General features: G+C 38.2%; 1 protein-coding gene across 1 annotated transcript in view; it reads left to right on the top strand.

Moving 5' to 3' along the window:
• Positions 1-21,556, top strand: part of LOC123253460 (nuclear receptor subfamily 2 group C member 2-like) — a 35,854-nt gene extending 14,298 nt beyond the window's left edge. Inside the window, exons 4-12 of the mRNA XM_044682650.1 lie at positions 3,004-3,151; positions 4,270-4,363; positions 6,220-6,353; positions 7,113-7,290; positions 8,401-8,522; positions 9,565-9,704; positions 12,182-12,319; positions 15,899-16,004; positions 21,101-21,556. Coding sequence (XP_044538585.1) covers positions 3,004-3,151; positions 4,270-4,363; positions 6,220-6,353; positions 7,113-7,290; positions 8,401-8,522; positions 9,565-9,704; positions 12,182-12,319; positions 15,899-16,004; positions 21,101-21,275 — 1,235 coding nt within the window. The 3' untranslated portion in view covers positions 21,276-21,556. The remainder of the gene's footprint in view (positions 1-3,003; positions 3,152-4,269; positions 4,364-6,219; positions 6,354-7,112; positions 7,291-8,400; positions 8,523-9,564; positions 9,705-12,181; positions 12,320-15,898; positions 16,005-21,100) is intronic.
• The last annotated feature ends 207 nt before the right edge of the window (positions 21,557-21,763 follow it).

The following is a 21,763-nucleotide window of genomic DNA, read 5'->3' as shown; positions in this document are numbered from 1 at the left end:
AGAGAGAGAGAGAGAGAGAGAGAGAGAGAGAGAGAGAGAGAGAGAGATTGAGAGAGAGTCAGCTTGAGAGAGAGTCAGCTTACCAAAGAGGCCAGCCCCTTGTAAGCTAGCAAAAGTGAAAAAAATTGAGCTAGAAAGAGCAGATACCTGAATGACTATGACAGACCCCAAAGGAGCAAACACAAAGCACAATGAATAGTAGCCAGGTCTACTGTTTATTATGACAAAGAAAGATTTTTATAGAATATAGAGTTTCAAGCATTGCATCATTTAAGAGGCAGGACTTTCCCACAGAAAAGACTTTACCTAAAACATTTCTAAGGCATTTCTACAAACCCAAGCAATTGAGGGATATTGACAATAACTTGGTGATTTACAGGAATCAAGTGAAAAGAGTCTGGGTCACTTGGTCATGACATTACAGAAGCTTTTTTGGTTATCAAAATAATGAACAGCCTCAAGGATTATTATGAAGGAGACTTTTCAGGAGATGTCTTTTTTTATGTTACAGCTAGACAATACTTTTTGAGCTGCTATTTTGAGGTTCCTGGCCTTGCCAGAGAAATCTTAGGCAAACTCATAAGCATGTCTTTATGGCTACTTTTCCTCAATGGGCCTAATTTGTCTTAGGTTCCTCCATACATCTCTCTTTTTTTATTATTAAGAAGCTATATTTCATGCACTGAAGTCTTAACGTTATTAATAGTGATTAAAATGAATTGCAGTGAAAAGAAAAAGATTATGTACGTAATGATTATAACAAAAAACAGGAAAAGCATGTACTAATATCTGAGATATACTTCCAAAAGGATTAAGAGACTTAAGAGTATTGAATATAGAATCTCCTACTATTTGCAGATTTATGCTAGGAACTTTACTTTGTCCAGTGAAATGAGCAGCTGCATATAAATCTTGAATACCCATAGAAATGTTACTTGACTGCCATACTCTAAGAAGTCTGGCTCTTATCTTGGGCCAGGAGAATTTTTCATTAGATTCATTAAAAGGAAATGCGGTGATACAAATTTTAACAAATCTATAATCATGCCTTAATGACAGGCAAATTTTTCTAGCTTCTAACTCAACTCTGAATACGACATTGATTGCTCTAGGAGATCCACTTTGTAAGCTGAGTCTTTGTTAATTCTTTCTTGAATATCAAAAGCTGTTGACACATTGACACTTAAGGGAGGGAGAGCATGGAAGAAGGGCAACATCATTACTTGTATTCATTGAGACCTGGCTGTATAGGATAGCTTTATTCTGGAGTGGTCAGATGTAACTTGAGCACTTTGAGGTAAGTCCTTTCAACAATGACTAAAATAGCTGAATGATCTCTATTTTTATTACAGTTGAAAAACAGTCAACCTGATGATGAGCTTTTCTAAACTTAGCTAAACTCATTCATTATTGGCCAAAATAGAAACCAATCACCATCTCTGAACTAAAACACTTGATATATTATATATGGGATCAGAAATTCTAAAATGAAACTGTACCTAGAAAAAAGCAAACAGAATTTAGAGTCAAAGTCAAAAGCATGGAGCTGAACCTGTCACATAAAGCAGAGATCACAGATAGGAACATAAAAACTTCTCAGAAGGAAGGATGACCAAACTCAGTTCAGAAACACAGGAGAATAGAGACAGAAGTGCCCAGGGAGGTATCAAGGTTTGTTCCTGAGAGAGGAATATTCCTGGGGCCTTCAATGTGACATCTTATTGTTCATCTGGCCACCCCTAGGCCACCCACCCGCCTGTCAACTCTCTCTTTCTTTCTCCAACATAGTTTTCTGGGAAAGCTAATTGCACATAAACTTTTCTTATGACACACAATAAAGTTATGGGAAAGAAAGAGAGCCCTTCCTTTGGGCCTTCATGGTAATTAATAATTAATAATGTCAGTCTAATTACTGAGGGGTTTTTTTGGCAAGTTAACTTTCACGCCAAGTAAGTGAAAAGACAGTGCAGTAGCCTGGTCCACATCAGCAAAGTCCCATCTTTAAGGTAGTTGATAGGATTTTGCAGTAGCAGTCAGAGCTACTACATTGCAAATAGCAGATCTAGCTGCAAACTTAGGGTATAGTTTTAGTTACAGATTACTTGATTCCTGGCTCCAAGGATTCTTTCCTAGTCTTTTCCTTTTGAAAATATTATCATTTCTGTCATTCCATTTCTGGCATGCATAGTTACTCTATATTTGACTCTTTACAGAAGAGTTTGCTAGTAAAATGTTAAAATAGTAAGCAATTCATGTATTTTTTTATGTAGGTTCAACTTTAAGATTAGGTTGCTTCCTCACTGTATTTGGTCCAGTCTGTATTATAAAGTTAAACTTAATTGCTTTCTATTAACCCACTTCAGCATATTTCCTTAAACAAACTTCTGATGATGTAAACTATTAAAAGGGAGGGGAGAAGAATGTTCCCTTAATAACTTGTCATAGCCTAGGAAAAGGTCCCTGCTAAGGCTCACTTTTAAGGCAGCAGAATTTCTGATCCTGGATCCTTCCTACAGGCTTTATAAAATAGATAAACAAAACCTTGACATAGACAGTTGGTGCAAGTGTGTATGAAGCCTTAACTGTGTGCCAGACATTGTGCTAAGTCCTGAGAAGACAAATTCAAGCAAAAAAGACAATTTTTAAGAAGGATTCCCTACTCTAATACAGAAGACATCACAGGAGAAGGAACAAGAAAGAGAGGGTGAGGAGGAAGACAGAAATGCCCAAGCCTGGATGCCCTGGGCTTTAAAAATGAGTTTCCCACAACCCATTTCTTTCTTGCACAGCTATTTGGAATCTTTTTTTTTTCCTCAGAATTTGTGAATGGTAACATGGGCTTTTTAAGTCAGGTTTTCCTTTGCCTAAAAAATTAAACTAATATAGTACAATTAGTCCTCTCCTCAATAACTAGCTTCTTTATATAATTAGGTGTTTCTTTGTTTGGGGTGCTTTTTCCTTAGTTTTGTTTTCTTTAAGCACATGTATATGTTGTTCTTTAAGCTGTTCAGAGTGAAAGGAAGCCTTTTGATGTGCAGCGGGAGAAACCAACCAATTGTGCAGCTTCAACAGAAAAAATATACATCAGGAAAGACTTAAGAAGTCCTTTGATAGCCACACCAACTTTTGTAGCAGACAAAGATGGAACAAGGTCAGTGGCAGACCCTGCCCCTTGTGTATGCAGAAGAAGGATGTCACATTTAGGGGGATAAGGCTAAGGAAAGGGAGGGAAACTTCGGTTAGTTACTAGAGGAGTCAGACTCCTGAGTGGGTGATGTCATTGTGTTTGTAAGAACACCTTGTAGTCACAACTTCTTCCCACTTCAATGTCTGCCCTTGTTGGCTGGTGACCAAGAGTTTTGGGAGCCCCTCCTGAGTTCTCAGTCATCCTCTAGCCTGTCTCTTCTGCTGCTTTTTTCCATTGTGCCCTCCCAGTTATACCCCTTTAAAGGTAAGAAGTCAAGCCTAAAATGTTTTATTTGTAACAGTCATGATACCTTTTACAAGCAAGACTTTAAATCATTTGGCTGCTCATTTGGGGCAGGGGGGTGGGCTGCTTTTTTTTTTTTTTTTAAATATCAGAACTTTCTGCTACATGGAATTGTTCAGAAATTCAGCATCTGAGACTTTCACCATGTACATACTAAAAACTCTTCCATCCTAAATTCCGTCCATACTAGATTGAATACCCAATTAATGAGGCAGTGACACTTGTATTATAGTCTATTTAATCAATATGTTGAACATAATTTAAAGGCTCAAGAAAGAAGAAATAGAAATCAAAGATCTATATAGAGCAAGGGTTCTTAATCTGGAGTCCATTTCCATTTTTAATTTAGATAACCACATTCGATTATAGTTGATCTTCAGAATTCTATATATTTTATGCATTAATATGTAAATATTATGTGTGTGTGTATTTTTATTTGAAAACATGATTTTGAGAAGGGGTCTACAGGCAGACTTCCAAGACTGACTACCACAGGGGTCTAGGACATTAAGAAAGCTTAAGAACCCTAGCTATAGAGGAAGATAGAACTTTTAGCAGAATTTCTGCAAATCATAGCCAAGTTTAAGGATTAACAACACTTTAAAGCAGTCTCATGGGTTATTACTTCAGGATACTCCCACCCCAAAATGTGAACTATTCATTGTAGAAGTTTTTGTTAAGTTTCTTCATCTGTTAAAGATTAGTCCAAACCTTATTCCAAAGAATTGTGAAAATTAAATATCAGAAGCTTCTCTGAATATCTTCATGTCTCTAAACAGGCAGACGGGCCTTCTTGATCCAGGAATGCTTGTCAATATCCAACAGCCTTTAATACGTGATGATGGCACAGTCCTCCTTGCTGCTGACTCCAAGGTAAGAGTCTCTCTCCTGTGCTTGCCTTGTTAGCCCTGATGTCTGTTAAAGAGACTCTGGATTTATAACCAGGATATCTAGGTTTGAAGACGGGCTCTATCTCCTGCCAATGGGATCTTGGGCCCATCACTGTACCGCCCTAGCCTCGGGATCCATAAAATCCATAATAGCTTTATCTATAAAATAGAAATAATATTTCTACTGCTGACCTCCCGGGATTATTGTGAGGTTCAAATAAGATAGAGCATGTGGAAATACTTTTTAAGCTGACTGAGCACCTTGGTATAATAATATCTTTGTCTGTTGGATTGGTTTCCCTCACTGTTGTAGTTTGCATTTTGATCAGATTATGGCCAGGACCCATCAGCAATAAGTAGCACCTCTCAACTCAGCCCCACACATGAAAATAAAAATGATCTTAAGAGAAACTCAGTTATTTTTTTCTTGCATTTGTTGTTGGCTTCTCATAGTCTTTAAAACATGTTAGCATTTAAATTCCACTTGATTAAAAGTGCCTTGGATTCATTCTGGTGAAAATACTTTGCTAGCATACAAATTGACAGACATTTGTTGTACAGTAGTTGTGTTCACTTGTTCTGAATACCTTTTGGGAAAAAAATCCAAGATTGTCTATTTATATAATTGTCCTGACTACATACTCTGCTAGGTTTCTAAAAATGGGGTTTGTGGCACATTAACCCTTTAAACTTGAATATATGGCAAATGATAAGACTAAAATAGCTTTTGTAAAATTTGAGAGATATGGCTCAATTAAAGCCAAGGCCAAAAACAAAGACCTATGAAAATAGATACCCAGAGGGGAGAGTAAAAGTCTGACAGCTTCATCCCATGAGAAGACACTGTTCCTAAATGATACTAGATTGCAAAATTGGTGACCTTTGCTTCTTTTTAAGTAGCTTTTGTGTTGATACAACTGTCTTGTATCACCCATTACAGCAGGGCTTAGAGACTTGCAGAATTGCAGAACTATGAGGGCCCCTAGAGATCACCTAGTCCACATCACTCTCCACCCCCATTTTGTAGGTAAGGAAATAAGGCCAACTCTCTGACCAGTGCTTTTTCTGGAAAAGATGGGGTTTTTTTACTTTTAAATGAATGATAATGCTGTATAGGAATCATAAACTCAAATCAAACTTCTGCTATAGATTTGAATTAGAGCAAACATTGGTAGTGCTGTAATTAAGATTAATTCTGACCTTGATACTACCTAAAAGATGTCCTCTTAAAATGAGAGATAGTGGTTGTTGTCTCATATTTAATGAAAAGCCCCAAGAGTTGCAGGTTTACTAAGGAACATCTCTCAGAAAAATAGTTTTTCAAAGAAAGTAAAAAATTAGTGCTCTTCATAATGCAGGTAAATCTACCCCTGCCTCTTGGGAGAAGGCAGTCCTGCTGTGCTGTGAAACAAGTCTCATGGTCTTTTGGCAGAGAGTAAGTTTATGATTGCAGGTGGGTAAAACTGTAATGATACTACCACATGCCATAGAAGATAGGTAAGTGATGAAATTTTCGAAGAGCTACAGCAGGGTCTGTTGAGAAGAGTACCAAAATCAGAGCTTGTAGACTTCAGGCCTACTCCCAGGCAACTTCATTTCAGTTTTCTCATCTCCCAACCTACCTCAGAAAATGTTGTATGACTCACCTAAGTGAGATAATGTATTTGAAGACCTTGGATCCCTTTCCAAATGTAAGAAGCAGAGAAGCCAAAGAATCTGAGTCCTATCTGCCTCTTAGCCTGGGGGCAAAACCTGTGTAGGGGCCACAGTACAAACGAGGAGCTTTTATCTGCCTGCTGCTATTTGACCATGTGAATATCGTGTGTTTATCTTTTCTAGGCTGAGACAAGCCAGGGTGCTCTAGGCACATTGGCAAACGTAGTGACATCCCTTGCCAACCTCAATGAATCTCTGAATAACGGTGACCCTTCAGAAATCCAACAAGAGGACCAATCAGCAAGTGAGATCACTCGGTAGGAACTCAGGGTAGCCTTCTTAAGTAGTGACTGGATCTTTCTACTCTTCTTTAAACTGCCACAGTATTTACATCCTTTGAAAGACTGCATCATTTGGACAATTACAGTCTAACTTGAAAGGTTATCATGAAGCAGTCACTATAGAACAGTCTGTCTCTTTTTAAATATGAATTATTAAAATCTGGCCCTAGGTGATCAAATCAATCAAAACTGGTTGCAGTTAAAAATAAGTAACAGAACTGTATAATTAGTGATGGCAAAGAAGAGACTCTGCTACCTTCTTTACTAAATGAATGTTACTTGCTATTCAGTATTTTTATTTATTGTATGTTGTATATTTGAAGAAGTCTAAATTCTTTTTTTTAACTCTTACCTTCTGTCTTAGAATCAATACTGTATTGGTTCCAAGTCAGAAGACTGGTAAGGGCTAATCAATGGGGGTTGAGTGACTTACCCAGGATCACGCAGCTAGGAAGTATTTGAGGCCAGATTTAACTCAGGATCTCCTGTCTCAAGGCCTGGCTCTCAATCCGTTGAGCCACCTAGCTCCCCCAAGACTAACATTTTTAAGTGCCCTTAGTTCTTCAGGGGAAAAAAAAATGACAAAAATTCAGGATGATAGCATTCTTTGTTATTTTGTGTGAAATGTTCAGCAAAGTGTCCTGTTATCTTGGAGCTACCCAAACTTCATGACTTATTCTCTCTAGAAGGCTACTGATTCATAGACTTGTATATGATTTATTTTTTGCATTAAAGGGCATTTGATACTTTGGCAAAAGCTCTTAACACCACAGATGGCTCTTCAACACCAAACTTAGCAGATGGGATGGATCCTACAGGAGGAGGGAACATTCATGTCATCAGTAGAGATCAGTCAACACCCATCATCGAAGTAGAAGGACCCCTACTTACAGATACACATGTCACATTTAAAGTATGTGCCTTCTTTATTTTGCTGTCTTTATTTATGATATCATGGTAATTGAGTGATGAGGGTTCAACAGGGGGTTAGTGTGAATTGTTGTCAGCTCAACCTTTGAGTTGTCTTTTTAATGAACTGACACTTGATACACTTACTTCAAAAGGTTTGTTTTAGTCATATCTTCCTATTATGAAGAAGAAAAGTACCATATTTTTACTCTTCCTTTGCTGCATTCCAAGAATCTTTCACCAGTGATCTTCAATGCCTAGCATCTCCTCCTTTCAGTAAATCCTGATAAAGTCCTTCTGTTCATTTACAGCTGATTTTTTGGGGAGGGGGATGTTTTGGGGGGGGTGTTTGTTTTTTTAACAACTTTTGATGACTTGTTCACACTATAGATCACCCTCTTGTCCCCCTAACATTTGAGTTGATATATCTTAAATTCCATCCTAAAATTAATTATAGAAAGTCTTCCATAGACTGATTCTTTGTGACTTGCCTTCCATAAGTTTTTGTTCTCATGACTACAAAATTATTTTAATATCGCTACCAGTGAATACTGTTAAATTAATACTATTGCCAGTGAATTTTGTCTAGTTTTCCTTATATTCAATTAAGATTTTCATCAAGTTTTCATGAGCTATTGACATAGAATAGTTTAATACTGTAGCCAGTGGCTGCTTAACTTTATTCAGAACCTCTCCAAACCTCCATTTCTTTATAAGATGGAAAAATAACCCTCAAATTGTCTACCTCATGAGTTTGTTGTAAGAACCAAAATGTCCTGTCTACATTCCTAAACAGTACATAGAAGTGAGCAGATGGTGGTGATGATGATAAAGGTGAGACCTTCATGAGCCAAGTCATGGTCCTCTGTGGCTAGTTACCAAGGCTTTCCACTGGACTCCTTCACCTGACCATTTAAATCAAATATGAAAGCCTCTGGTCTCTAGAGAGGGGAAACAGAGAAGTGTAGCTGGGTCAGCACAGACTGGTTACTTCACTGATTACAAGTCGGGACATTAGAATTGTTTAACACTAACTGGATTAGTTTCTAAAACAAAAAATAACTCTGTATGATTGCTGATGACTCCGCGTGTCTTGTGCCTCCTTCTTCCACAGCTTACAATGCCTAGCCCAATGCCAGAGTATCTCAATGTACATTACATCTGTGAGTCAGCATCAAGGTTGCTGTTCCTCTCAATGCACTGGGCCAGATCCATTCCTGCCTTTCAGGCCCTCGGGTAAGTGAATCCTCTTCTCTAAATGAGTGATTCAATCACTGTGTGTCTTGTGTCAAAGGATCCCAAGATTTTTCTGCCAAAAACACAGAGAAGAATAAAGGAAAGAAGGTAGCCATTGGAGTGTCTTTTCTTTAAGAAGTCCTTCTTCCATTAATTTAAGAATTGGCATCATCTTATCCTTTGCAAGACACTCTGCTGGGTACAGTGAAGGATACAAAAATCTAAGACAGGGAAGTTAGATATACATATATTAAAAATTATATCATTTCTTATGCTGCTACTTTAAGAGGTCTTAAGAGTCAGAACTTTTCAAGTCCTAGTTCTGCCACTAACTTTTTTTTTAATAATATTTTACTTTCCCTCCAATTACATGTAAAGACAATTTTTAATGTTCATTTTTTTTTTAATTTTGAGTTCCAAATTCTCTTCCCCCACTCCCAAGGTATGGCAAGCAATCTGGTATAAATTTTTCATGTGCAATTGTGTAAAACATTTTCCTATAAAATTCTGTGAAAGAGATCTCAAAAAGAAGAAGAAAGAAAGTGAAATATAATATATTTTGGTCTGCATTCAGACTCCAGTAATTCTTTCTCTGGACATAGATGTCATTTTTCATCATGAAGATTTGGAATTGTCGTAAGTCACTGTATTGCTGAGAATAACTTGTTCATTGTACAGTATTGCTATTACTTTGTACAATGTTCTTCTGGTTCTGCTTATTTCACTTTGCATCACTTCATTTGGTCTTTCCAGGTTTTTTGTGATCATCCTGCTCATCATTTCTTATAGCATAATAGCATTCCATCACAAATATTGGAATTTTGACCAAGTATGTCTATCAGAAAGGCTGCTCTTTGCATATGCATCTTGAGAGAGGATGTACAAATTTTAAAAATTCTTTTATGGCACACAAAGAGTTATAAGTAAAGCACTGTTGCTTTATCATTAAAATAATTAGTGATATTGAAGAAACATCTGGAAAATGTAAGCTGTGCCATCTATCCTTTAAGAACCAATTTTTAATGTGCCTTTATTTCTCTAGTCAAGACTGTAATACAAGCCTGGTCCGTGCCTGCTGGAATGAGCTCTTCACCTTGGGGCTGGCCCAGTGTTCCCAAGTGATGAGCCTCTCCACTATTCTAGCAGCTATCGTGAATCACTTACAGAACAGCATACAGGAAGGTATGTATGGTCTTTGCAGCTTTTCAGATGTTTGGATTGAGGCATCTCAATTTCCAGTCATTTTCACAGGTAAAGATTGGTTTGAGAATAATACGTATCTGTCTCTATAGTAAGGTCAGCTCCCAAGGAAGATACAGCTTCTCAGACTCATGCCACCCATTGTGACATGCTTTAAAATTCCATAGTGTTTTGTTCTCTTTTTTTTTTTTTTTTTTTTTTTTTTGGAGAGTCTTTATATTTATTTCTGCAGAAGAAACTCTTAGATGCTACTTCTCGGCAAGGTCACATGCACTTCGTTCATTCACATATCTTACACAAAAATAAAGACAAAAGGGCTCTTGACAGGCTGGAGGCTAGACCAGGACAGCCAGCCTCCAATCTTGAGGGTCTCCACACTGGCTCACCAAAGTTATCAGAAAGTGGGACAGAGAGCACCCCCCAGCCAGCCCTGGCTGGGAAGCAGCTGGTCTTGCTGGATCTCCAACCAAAAGTCTAGGTGCTCCTGGTGCCTGCCACCTCTTGCCTCACTTGGCTTTACTGCCATCCATGCTGATGAATTTGGAAGGTATCGAAGACAGGGGCTGCTATAGCACATCCAAGCTGAAACACTTGGCCAGACCCACAGGGGAGGTACTCCAGCTGCAGGGGAATGTGGGGCAGGCCAGACAGGTTGGAGTCAGGATGCAGTCTGGACACCAGTGACTGTTCCCTGAAAGCCAAAGCCTGGGGGATGTAGGACTGACTGCTAATTTAATTTGGCTATTTTATTCATGAAACAATAATACAAGCCCATATATTTGATTTTTTGTACAAACTGCTCTCATTTCCTCTGAATATTGAAAATTATTAGTGGGAAAAAATGACCAACTCAGCTCTTCGTAGTGACACTAAAATTGGTAGTGATAAACTTTATTTTTGTTAAAGTATGTGATACTGATAATTTCAGCTATCTAATAATATAATAATAACTGGCATTTAGATAGTACCCTTACATTTTATAAAGCACTTAATATGATGTCATTTGAACTTCGCAATAATCTAGTATAAGTAATCCAGATGTTATTATCTCCACCTTTTAAATGAGGGACTTGATGCTCAAAGAATCAAGTCACCTAGCTTAGAAATACCAGAGGCATATTTCAACCCATTTTCTGTTGTCCCCTCAAATTCAGTTTTCTTTCCATTGGGCCACATTGTTGTGAAAAAAGCTAGCTGTCTACATAGTCTGCAATGAGAAGGGAAAGGGAGGCTCTTACAGTCATAGGGCAGAGCATAACAAACAGCTTAATGAACAGGAGAGGTATAGGATATGTTTAGAGAACAGATGGTCCATTTTGGCATGGAGGATAATCATTTGAGTAAAGACAATAAAAGGAAGGGAACTCTATATTGTGGAGGGCTTTGAATTCCCAGAAAAGGAATCTGCTACTGAGTAGAATTCATAAAGGAAACACTGAAGATACCTCATTAGAGAAGGAATAGAAAGACCAAACATATGTATGAGGGGGATCATCCTTTTGGTGGCATAAAAAACAAATGGAAGGATCGAGATCAGCAAGAGTACTCAATTGGCAATTAAAAGACTGAAGTTTACATCCTCCTTCGTGTGCGGAAAAAAAGACATTGGTCTAGATCAATGATGGGCAAACTATTCCCCATGGACCAGATCCAGGCCGTAGTTTACCCATCACTGCCTTAAGCAATTCCCTATCACTATATCTGGATGTGGGGGCGTAGTGATTAAGTATATCTTAACCTAAGGCCCCTTCCTCCCCTAAATCCTAGGATGCTATAAAGCCATCCCATATTCTAAGAAGAAATATTGTGAAAATACCCCAGAACTGAAGAGGAAGAAAGGAGCTAACATTTATATAGTGTTTTCTACATAATATCTCATTTGACAAAGCTGAATAAACAAAGTTTTTTGTTTGTTTTTTAAGAAAGGATAAGCCCTTTAAATCAGAGATTATAGTGAGAAAAGAGCAGAGGTCCCAAGACTAAAAGAACTATACATAATTGCTGCACTTGAGAAATTACAAATTAAAACAGGTAACAATGACATAGATTGTTAATTGTAGGATTTAGGAACAAAATAAATTAAAAATAATAGATATGTATGTTAACCTCACAAAGGTCAAAGGAGCATAATAAGAGTGGAGATCAAGGAGAATAGATATGAAATATTGATGACCAAAGGAAATATGGTGAGATGGTAATAACTCTTCAAGGTGATAAGGAAATTTTAGGAACCCTTTGAATGTTAGGAGAGTGGCAATTACTATAGAAAATGTTTGCACTCTGAATTACCACCCTTTGTCCTTGTATTTGTCTTAATTATTTGAATATGTTGAGATTTTAGTATTTAATACAAACTAGATTATTTTCTAATTTCTTTTGATCTCTTCATAAAAAAAGGGGAAATGTCTTTGGTTATTATATTTTGTCTTTTTTTAAAGGATTTTATTTTTGTTTTCTAGATAAACTTTCTGGTGACAGAATAAAGCAAGTCATGGAACACATCTGGAAACTTCAGGAGTTTTGTAACAGTATGGCTAAACTTGACATTGATGGGTATGAATATGCATACCTTAAGGCTATCGTCCTTTTTAGCCCTGGTAAGAACAGTAGTTACTAATAAGACTTCATCCAGTTTTTTAATATGTATGTCAAATGGTTTCATTAGCCAAAAAAACCATATCTGTGTATTTATAAATGTTCTTTCATAACTTTATTTTTCTAACTGACCTGAATTTTTTTGAAGGGGGAAAAACACTTAAAGTTCAAGAAATACAGAGGCCAATAGTTCTCTGGGTTACATATCATATTTCTCTTTCCTTACATTCAAACTATCAGCTCAAAGTATCAGAGTCTTTTCTGATAAGCATATGTTTGTGATTTTCCCCCCTTGTTTTCAGTTTATTAACATGTGGAAATCAATGTTTTCCTTGAAATTAGTCTCTCCAAAACATATATTTAGGTAACTAACAGGAATTACATAATACTTTACAATATAGACAGGGGTTGGTTCTATATATATATTAAAGAATTCCATATAAATTTGTTTCTTCATTCCTCCCTCCTCTTATCATTCCCTAGCAGATTCCTCAACCCCAAAAATTTTGAGGAAGAAATACACAGTATTTTTTGTCTTCATAATTTATCCATTGCTGTGTTACCGTGCCTATCAACAGGAGCAAGAACTCAAGGGTTGGTAAAAACAAGTTAAGGGAAGTGAATGACTCTCAGTGAAGGATGGGAAGATTTGACTTAGTAAGGAAGGTATTTTCTTCTTACCAAAACAGGCATCCATTTCCCCTTACCAGCATTCTGAATGATCTTTTCTCTTCCTACATGTGTGTTTAACCACTATTCACCTGACTTCAATTGCTCTGTGGCTTTTCAGGTGAAATAATATTTCTTTTTTTTTTTTAATGTGTTGTTTATTTTTTAGCACTTTAAATTTTTTGAATTCTAAATTCCCTTTCCTGACGCTCCCCCACCCACTGAGAAGGCAAGCAATATCAATTGAACATGTGAAATCATGCAAAACGTATTTCCATAGTAACCATATAGCCAAATTTTAAAAGGAAAGAAAAATAAAGTGAGAAAATTATGCCTCAGTTTTCACACAGAGTTCAGCAGTTCTCTGAAAGGGGGATAGCATTTTCATTGTGAGTCCTTTGGAATTGTCTTGATCAGAGTAGCTAAACAGCTGAGTCGTTCCCAGTTGATCATCATTACAGTGTTGCTGTTACTGTGTACAGTGTCCCCTGGTTCTGTTCACTTAATTTTGCATAAGACTTTCCAGGTTTTCTTCCCAACTTCCTGCTCATCCTTTCTTATAGCACAGTAATATAACATCACAACCATAGGCTACAACTTGTTGAGCCATTCTCCAGTCAATGGGCATTCCCTCAATTCCCAATTCTTTGTCACCACAGGAAGAGCTTCTATAAATGCTGAACAGATAGGACCTCCTCCTTTTGTCTTGATCTCTTTGATGTACAGACCTAATAGTGGTATTACTGTGTCAAAGAAAATATACATAGTTTGGTAGCCCTTTGGGTATCATTCCAAATTGTTCTCCAGGAACATTACAAAATGTAAAGTGAATAATTTTAATTACATTAAATTAAAAAGGGTTTGTACAAACAAAACCAATGTAACCAAAATTAGAAGGGAAGCAACAAACTAGGGGAAAATTTGCAACAAAATTCTCTGACAAAGGTCTAATTTCCCCAATATATTGGAAACTAAGTCAAATGTACAAGAAATCAAGCCATTCCCCAATTGACAAATGGCCAAAGGATATGAATAGGCAATTTTCAGATAAAGAAATCAAAACTATCAATAATCACATGAAAAAGTGTCCTAAATCCCTCCTGATTAGAGAAATGCAAATCAAAACAACTCTGAGGTACCACCTCACACCTAGCAGATTGGCCAATATAACAGCAAAGAAAAACAATAAATATTAGAGGGGATGTGGTGAAATTGGGACACTTAATGCATTGCTGGTGGAGTTGTAAATTGATCCAACTATTCTGGAAGGCAATTTAGAATTATGCCCAAAAGGCTTTTTAGAATTCATGCCCTTTGTTCCAGCCATACCACTGCTGTGTTTGTACCCCAAAAAGACAATTAAAAAATGTTGTACAAAAAATATTCATAGCCACACTCTTTGTGGTGGCAAAAACTTGGAAAATGGGAGAAGGGTGTCCATCAATTGGGGAATGCCTAACAAATTGTAGTATATATTGGTAATGGAATACTGTTGTCCTATAAGGAATGATGAACTTGCTTGATTTCTACATGAACTGGAAGAACCTCCAGGAACTGATGTGGAGTGAAATGAGCAGAACCAGGAGAACATTGTACACAGAAAGTGAAACATTGTGGAACTATCCAGTGTAATCCACTTTGCTACTAGTAGCTATGCAACAAGCCAGAACAATTCTGAGGGACTTATGAGAAAAAAATGCTATCTACATCTAGAGAAAGAACTGTGGGAGCAGAAATGCTCCCACTTGTTTATATGATCAATCACTTGTTTATATGGGTATAGGATTTGGGGTTTTGGTTTCAAAAGATTACTCTTTTACAAAAATGAATAATATGGAAATGGGTATCAAATGATAACATTTGTATAACCCAGTAGAATTGCTTGTCAACTCTGGAATGGGGGAAGTAAGAGGGGAGGGAGAGAAAATCATGGAAACATTGAAAAGTATTTTTTTTATTGTTGTCCAGAATGGTTGGACCAATTTACAGCTCCACCAATGGTGCAGTGTCCCTATTTTCCCTCATCCTCTCCACATTTGTCATTTCTGATTGATATGAGGTGGTACCTCCAAGTTGTTTTAATTTGTGTTTCTCTCATCAGTGATTCAGAGCATTTTAAAACTCTTACTTGCCATCTTGAATCAAAACTATGTTTTGGTTCCAAGTCAGAAGAGCAGTAGGGCTAGTTAAGTGACTTGTCAAGGGTCACACACCTAGGAGGTGTCAAATTTGAACCCAGGACCTCCTGTCTGTACCCTGGCTTTCAATCTACTGAGTCACCTACCTGCTCCCTATTTAGAGCATTTTTTCATGACTATAGGTTGTTTCAGTTTCTTCCAGAAATGGCCTATTCATATCTTTTGATCATTTATCAACATATTAATAAATTTTACTCACTTCTCCACATACTTAAGAAATAAGGCCTTTATCAGAGAAACTTACTCTGATAATGAGTAAGATTTTAAAAATATCTTGGTAAAGAAACATTCAAAAATTGTAAAAGTTTTTATATTAAGTGAAGTCCTGTTTCAAGCTGACATGATTAGGTTTATTTTTCCCACAGGAGCTAACAATAATTTACCACAGTAATTCTTCACTCTTTCTTCCTTCCTCCTAGTCTTGCTCTGGGCCTCTTTAGTAGTAAAATATTGTTAAAAGGAAGAAGGAAGTGATAAAATGATGTGAGTAAATATATTCAAAATAGGTAGTCATGTCTAATAGTACCTCATTGTTAAAATTTGGAATGGAAGCAGATTTTATTGATGTTTTTAATCTCAACTTCAGAATCCAATATTTTAGCATGTCTCAGAATGTATTCTCAATAAACTGAACTGAAAATAGTTTGTTAGTCTCCAAAAAAGCTTTTCTCTTTTAAATAACTAGAAGTTTGGATACTTCTTTTCTCCTTTCAGATCATCCTGGTTTGACCAGTACAAGCCAAATAGAAAAATTCCAAGAGAAGGCACAGATGGAGTTACAGGATTACGTACAGAAAACCTATTCAGAAGACACATACAGGTAGAGAAATGTAAATGTAGTTGATCTGAGGAAATTCCTGGAGAATTTAAACAAGTCTAGAATCTGAATACTAAATGACATTTGGCTTCATATTTTCATTACAAATATACATACATTAAGTTAAAGTTGCTTAACAAATAGTAAACATGATTATGTCTCTAATTTTATTCCTTCTTGTTATTGTAATGTGCCTTTAGCAGTGTGATTTAGTGGCATAATAAATGAACCTGGCATCCAGAGGGACAATTTGTAACTCAACTTTGTATTAATTAGGATTTGTGGTTAGAATTAGAGTTCTGGTTGTAGAAACACTATGCATTCTAGGATGGGCTCTCACAGAATTTTGTCTGGGCCAGTAGCATCTTCATTAGTCACCATCCTCCAAATGCTGCTAAAGTGATTTTCCTAAAGCCCAGTCATCTCCCATTCAGTCAGCTCCTTTAACTCTTATTGCCACTATAATCAAGTATGCCTTTAACTGCCTGGCTCCAACCTATGTTTCTAGCTGTATTCTGCATTCCTCCCCCTCACACCCTTCAATCCATCCAGAGGCTTTTGATTATTGATTGATTACAAATTAGGGTATGTACAATCACCATAAAGTACTTTGATTTCAGAAGAGGGAATGTGTGCTGTTTATTTTTTCTCTTACTCAGTATAGTTTTGTAAACCTTGAAACATGGGTTTCATATAAGGATTGTTTAGGACAAATTGGTCTTCAGTCCAGAAGTGCTGCTGATGGTTGTGCAGCTTCTGGGGCAGGAAGGGGACCTCTGGAGCTTGCCTTCAGAGCATCCTGGATAGAATGAGGGCTGGCACTGCCTCCACTTTGGTGGCAAGTTCAGTGGGTACTGTGCAGGTATAAGCCTCCCTTACACAGTTAGGATCCTTTTGCTTCCTGGGCCCTAAATCTAAACAAGAACTGGTGAGGTCCAGTGCACTGACAGGAAGGAGTGCTTGATTGGGAATCAGAGGCCCTAGATTCAATGGTTCTTAATACCTCTGTGAGACCTGTGCGACTCTGAGCAAATTACTTCTCTCTGTTCTCATTTTCTATATCTGTAAAATGAAAGTTGGGCCTCGATCATATTGGATCTTTTCTAAATCATATGAACAAATGATCATATAATCTGAAATATGACTTTCAAATAACTTTTTTTAACCTCCACAATTTATATGTTCAAATAACTGTTATTCCCTTTGGGAGCCTCTAATTTATTCCAGATGTTTCTAATTCTTCTTTGGGAATTAATTTCAGTCTTCTTCTTCATAATATCCTCAATGGTGGTCACTTGTCATCCTTGGCAGATATATTGAATTATTGAGAAATAACCCAGTACTCTTCACTTGATGATGTTTATTGGGTACCTGGTATATGCTAGGTTCTGCAAGGCACAGATAAACCATAATAATTACCATTCACGGTTAAAAAAGGTTTTATATTCATTTCTCCCTTGATCTAACAACAGTTCTCTGAGGTCTATGTGCAGTTTTTTTTTTTCAAATTTTATTGAATGAGGAAGAAAATCACTCACCAAGATCATCCCCCCTCCATTAACACTACAGAACCCATCCTTCTTCCAGACAAGATTATGCCAATAAAACCCCAAAGAAAACTGGAGAAAGGCTTTCATTTCCTTTTCAAACACAACAGTCTGTGAAAATGCAGCCACTTCAAGGATCTGTCCCAATACCTTTCTCCATTGTAAGGGCCCACCTCACAAGCAGGCATGAGAGAATGTGTTGGCCAGGGAGAAAGCCAAGGAGAGCCTTTTGGCCTAACCCACAAGGCAGGAAAGCGTCCTGAAGTTTCTGATCTGTCTTCAAACTATCCCATCTCAATGACCATTTTGGAATAATGGGGAGTCAGGAGGGCTGGGTGGTGCCAGCTCAGATCAGAGATCTCGTCTTCTTGCTGGGCTAGAGGTGTCCAGAGACATGCTGGCACAGTGGATATCCTCCACACCGCCCGGATCCCCTTGGTCTGAAATCGGCTCGCTGTCCCAGCCCTCCTTGACAGAGGAGGCTCCACTCTGTCTTCCTCAGAGTCCCCACGGTTCTGTACTTCCTCCTTGTCACAATGGTCACCCTCCCCGGGGATGGACACGTTCTGGGTCCCACAGGCTAGGTTTGGTCTCATTTTAGGACCTCATCTCCTTCCTCCTTTTGATAGAAATGATCAGACTTGGCCTTGCTGACTGCTGCTAACTTGGGAGGCTCCCCCATAGCCTCCTCCTCCCAGTTGTGCTCCCACTTTACACAGAGCCTCAGAGAGGCAAAGTCCTCTTGACCCCTGGGATTTAGCGCTAGCAGTGACCCTGTTATTGCCCATTTGTACCCACCTGGCCATTTTACAGAAGCAGCATCAAAAGGAAACATTGCCCAAGGTCACTCAGGGAGAAAATGGTAGAGCTGAGCTCCAAGCTAGGCCATTGAACTCCCCGTCCAGCTCTTGGCCCTGCCCCAGCTCACCCAGCCACAGGCCTTCAGGGAGCTTAGCTAAGGGCAAGGCCTACTCCATTGCCTTAGTGAGCAGGAGGAATTGAGCCCTGGTCCTCTGCCTCCAGGTCCTGCGTTCTTTCCTTGTAGCAAAGGTCCAGGATCCTTGTTGTATCTTACATCGCTCCCCTGAAACATGCCGACTCCTCGATTTCGGGGATTGTCACTTTTGTCTTTGGATCCCCTTCATCTAGAATGGCTCCTGGCCCAGGGTAGATGGTGACTGAGCTGTGTCCCTCTTAATGCCTCCCTCATTCCCAGACCTCAGGGTCAGTACATACTCAGCTTTTAGCCAATGAAGCCCTTTTTTCAGATGAGCGGTTAAAACCACATTCCATCTATTTGTATTTGTTATTTTTAACCCAATTGTAAGACTTTACACTTGTGCACCTCTAAAATTTCAACATACTAATATGGCCTGATAGTCCATTTGGACAGTAGATTTGGAGCGGGAAGGAGCCTTCAGGGTCATCAGGTGTAGCTTCTTCATTTTATAGATGAGGCGCCTAGAAGTTAAGTGATTGACCAGGGCAGGGTGATTTGACCCCAGGTTTGAATCTCAATCCACGTTACACCCCTGCTGTAGCCTTTTCATTGCCTCTACTCCCTTTTTTGAAAAATTTTGTAGTATTTGTCCTTCTCTAGTCCTGAGGCATCTCTTTTTCTCCAGCTTTTTTAGAGATCACTGACTCAGAATTCATATATGCTAGAATTTGCCAAATTCATACCTCGTATATAGTTCATCTGGGCTTGGTGATTTGCGGGCAGTAAAAGTAGCTAAAATGTTCTCTTATTAAGTCTCTTCTTCCCTTGAGTTTCAGCTTCCTTATTTGCCATTTTTTCTGTTTTTTAAGTCCTTATATCCTTATCTTGGTAGAGAAGGACAGAAAGAGGCCCATCATTATCTACTGCCATCATTCTGTCCAGTCCCTACTTTAGTGTCCTCTTTTCTCCAGAAGAGCATAAAAATTCCTTTTTGTTGTCTTTACGTTTCCTGACCAGCTTTTAGTGCATGCTGACTTTTGTCTTCCTAGCACTGTTCTTTGGGGACCATGTCATGACTTTGCATTCATCATCACTTGCCCTGACTTATATCTGATACATGTGTCATTTTAAAATCTTAACTGATTGATTATATCCTATACGTCCACATGAATCTCCTTAGACCAGTGATGGGCAAACTTTTTAAAGAGGGGGCCAAAGGAAAGGAAATGCTCCTGTCAGTCTGTTTCTAAGGCAACTCTTTTGAAGTTTCATTGTATTATATCCTACTCATTGTATTCCTCAGATTAGGAATAATGTCCATCGGGTGGAGAGAACATTTCAGGGGGCTGCATCTGGCCTGCCAGCCATAGTTTGCCCATCACTGCCTTAGACAGTGTTTCCTTTTCCTTCTTTTTGGAACTTGTTTCTCTATATCTTAAGAATTTCATTGAGAGCTTTTCCTCTCTTCTAAGCCAGCATTCTTCTGAACCATTAACAATCTATTCTCCCCAAATCTGGTTTACAGATCAGACTAGGCTCCTCCTTCCTTTCCCTCTTTGAACCAAAATCCAAGATGGAGTAGTCACTTCCACTTTTCTCAAAGCCCCCATCATTTCTTTCACAACAACCAGTTCTTTTTAGGCAGGCATTAGGTTTAGAGTAAGTTTTCCTTATAGGTCTTTTCATTATTAAAAGATTAAATTACCAATAATGTATGTTGGTAAATTGTTAGCTGATCAGTGGGTAGAACGGGTGTTATCAAGGGATGTGACCTGTCTCCAAGGGACCTCATCTAGTTCCTCTTATCCTGCAAGTAGTCTGTAGTTGCTTCTCATGGCAACATCAACTCTGTTTCTACCCCTGTAGATCTTCCCCAGAAGATCCTCCAGTTCCTGGCTTTCCTCCGATGATTATATCTCCTTATATAATGCTCACACTCTCTTTCTGGTGTTCTCTCTGTCTCTGTCTCTCTGTCTGTCTGTCTTTCTTTTTCTCTTTTCCCTGTCCTGTGCCTTTTCTTCCCGATCCATATTCTAGTCATAGGTTCCATCCCACTGAGTCTTAGTATTGATTCTACCAAATTTCTTTCCTCCTGTTAAGATCTCTTGGTCAAAATGTGTTTTACCAATACCTTCTACATGTGTACAAACATGTCTCTTAGGAATGTCTGCCCATCCTTACTATTGTTTTTTTCTATGTTATGGTTCTTCTCTATGATATCTGGCATGGTGAATAAATTCTCCACTATTAACAATCTGGAAAGGCTTTTATTACAAGCTCAGCAACATCTCAGGATGACAATCCTTAAGCCAAGACATATGAGCAAGGTTAATCATCAAAAGGTTGGCCCCCATTTCGTGTATTCTTTTAGCTCCAGCAATCCATGACTCACAGTCAGGTAGAGAGAACTTTTGTCACCAGCAATAGCAGAGGGGATGCCCACTTCTGTAGATCCAGGACTCCTCTGATGACACTGTTGTTAAAAGAAGCACCAACCTAATCTTCAAAACATTTCAAAGTAGAGGGTACCCTGAAATAACAGTGACATTGCGTGTCTGGTTGTGATGGGCTGGGGAATCTCATTTTCCTAATGTGGCATTTTTCTCTTCCAGGCTGGCTCGGATTCTTGTTCGTCTCCCAGCACTTAGATTGATGAGCTCCAGTATTACTGAAGAACTCTTTTTTACTGGTCTCATCGGCAATGTTTCAATAGACAGCATAATCCCCTACATTCTGAAAATGGAAACCGCAGAGTACAATGGCCAGATAACAGGAACGAACTTATAGTGGGAACAACACAACTTCATGGATCAAAATAATTTTCATAGAACCAGTAACCACACCATTAAGATATAAAGAAAATAAAAATAGTGATATTTTGGTATGTACAGATATTTCCCGTATGTTAACCATTTCCTACCTGATTTCTTCTTGTCTAGGAGGCCCCAACAGTAGCTACTGAAAGCCTAGGCTCCTTTTCTGCCACAAGGAATATTTTAATGACTTTTGATTTCAAAAAAAACAAATAAGGTGTCAGATTTCTGAGTGACCTTTTAACTCACTTTTTTTTAGAAGTTGACAAAGGGCAAAAAAAAGTTTTATAATGTCAGAGACTAGTATTAAAGAATACTAAAAACAGTATCTGTATATACATATATAACAGTGTCCTTGGGAATATTTAGCAGTTAATTACCAGGGTAATGACATGAGCACTTTCTAAGAACTTCTTGTCCACTTGATAATGTTATCAGTATCCTGCCTGTGAACAGGCAAGG

The sequence above is a fragment of the Gracilinanus agilis genome, chromosome X (assembly GCF_016433145.1).
Source record: "Gracilinanus agilis isolate LMUSP501 chromosome X, AgileGrace, whole genome shotgun sequence".
Taxonomy (NCBI): Eukaryota; Metazoa; Chordata; class Mammalia; order Didelphimorphia; family Didelphidae; genus Gracilinanus; species Gracilinanus agilis.
Note: the sequence above shows the minus strand (reverse complement) of the source record. Positions and strands in the feature narration are given on the sequence as shown.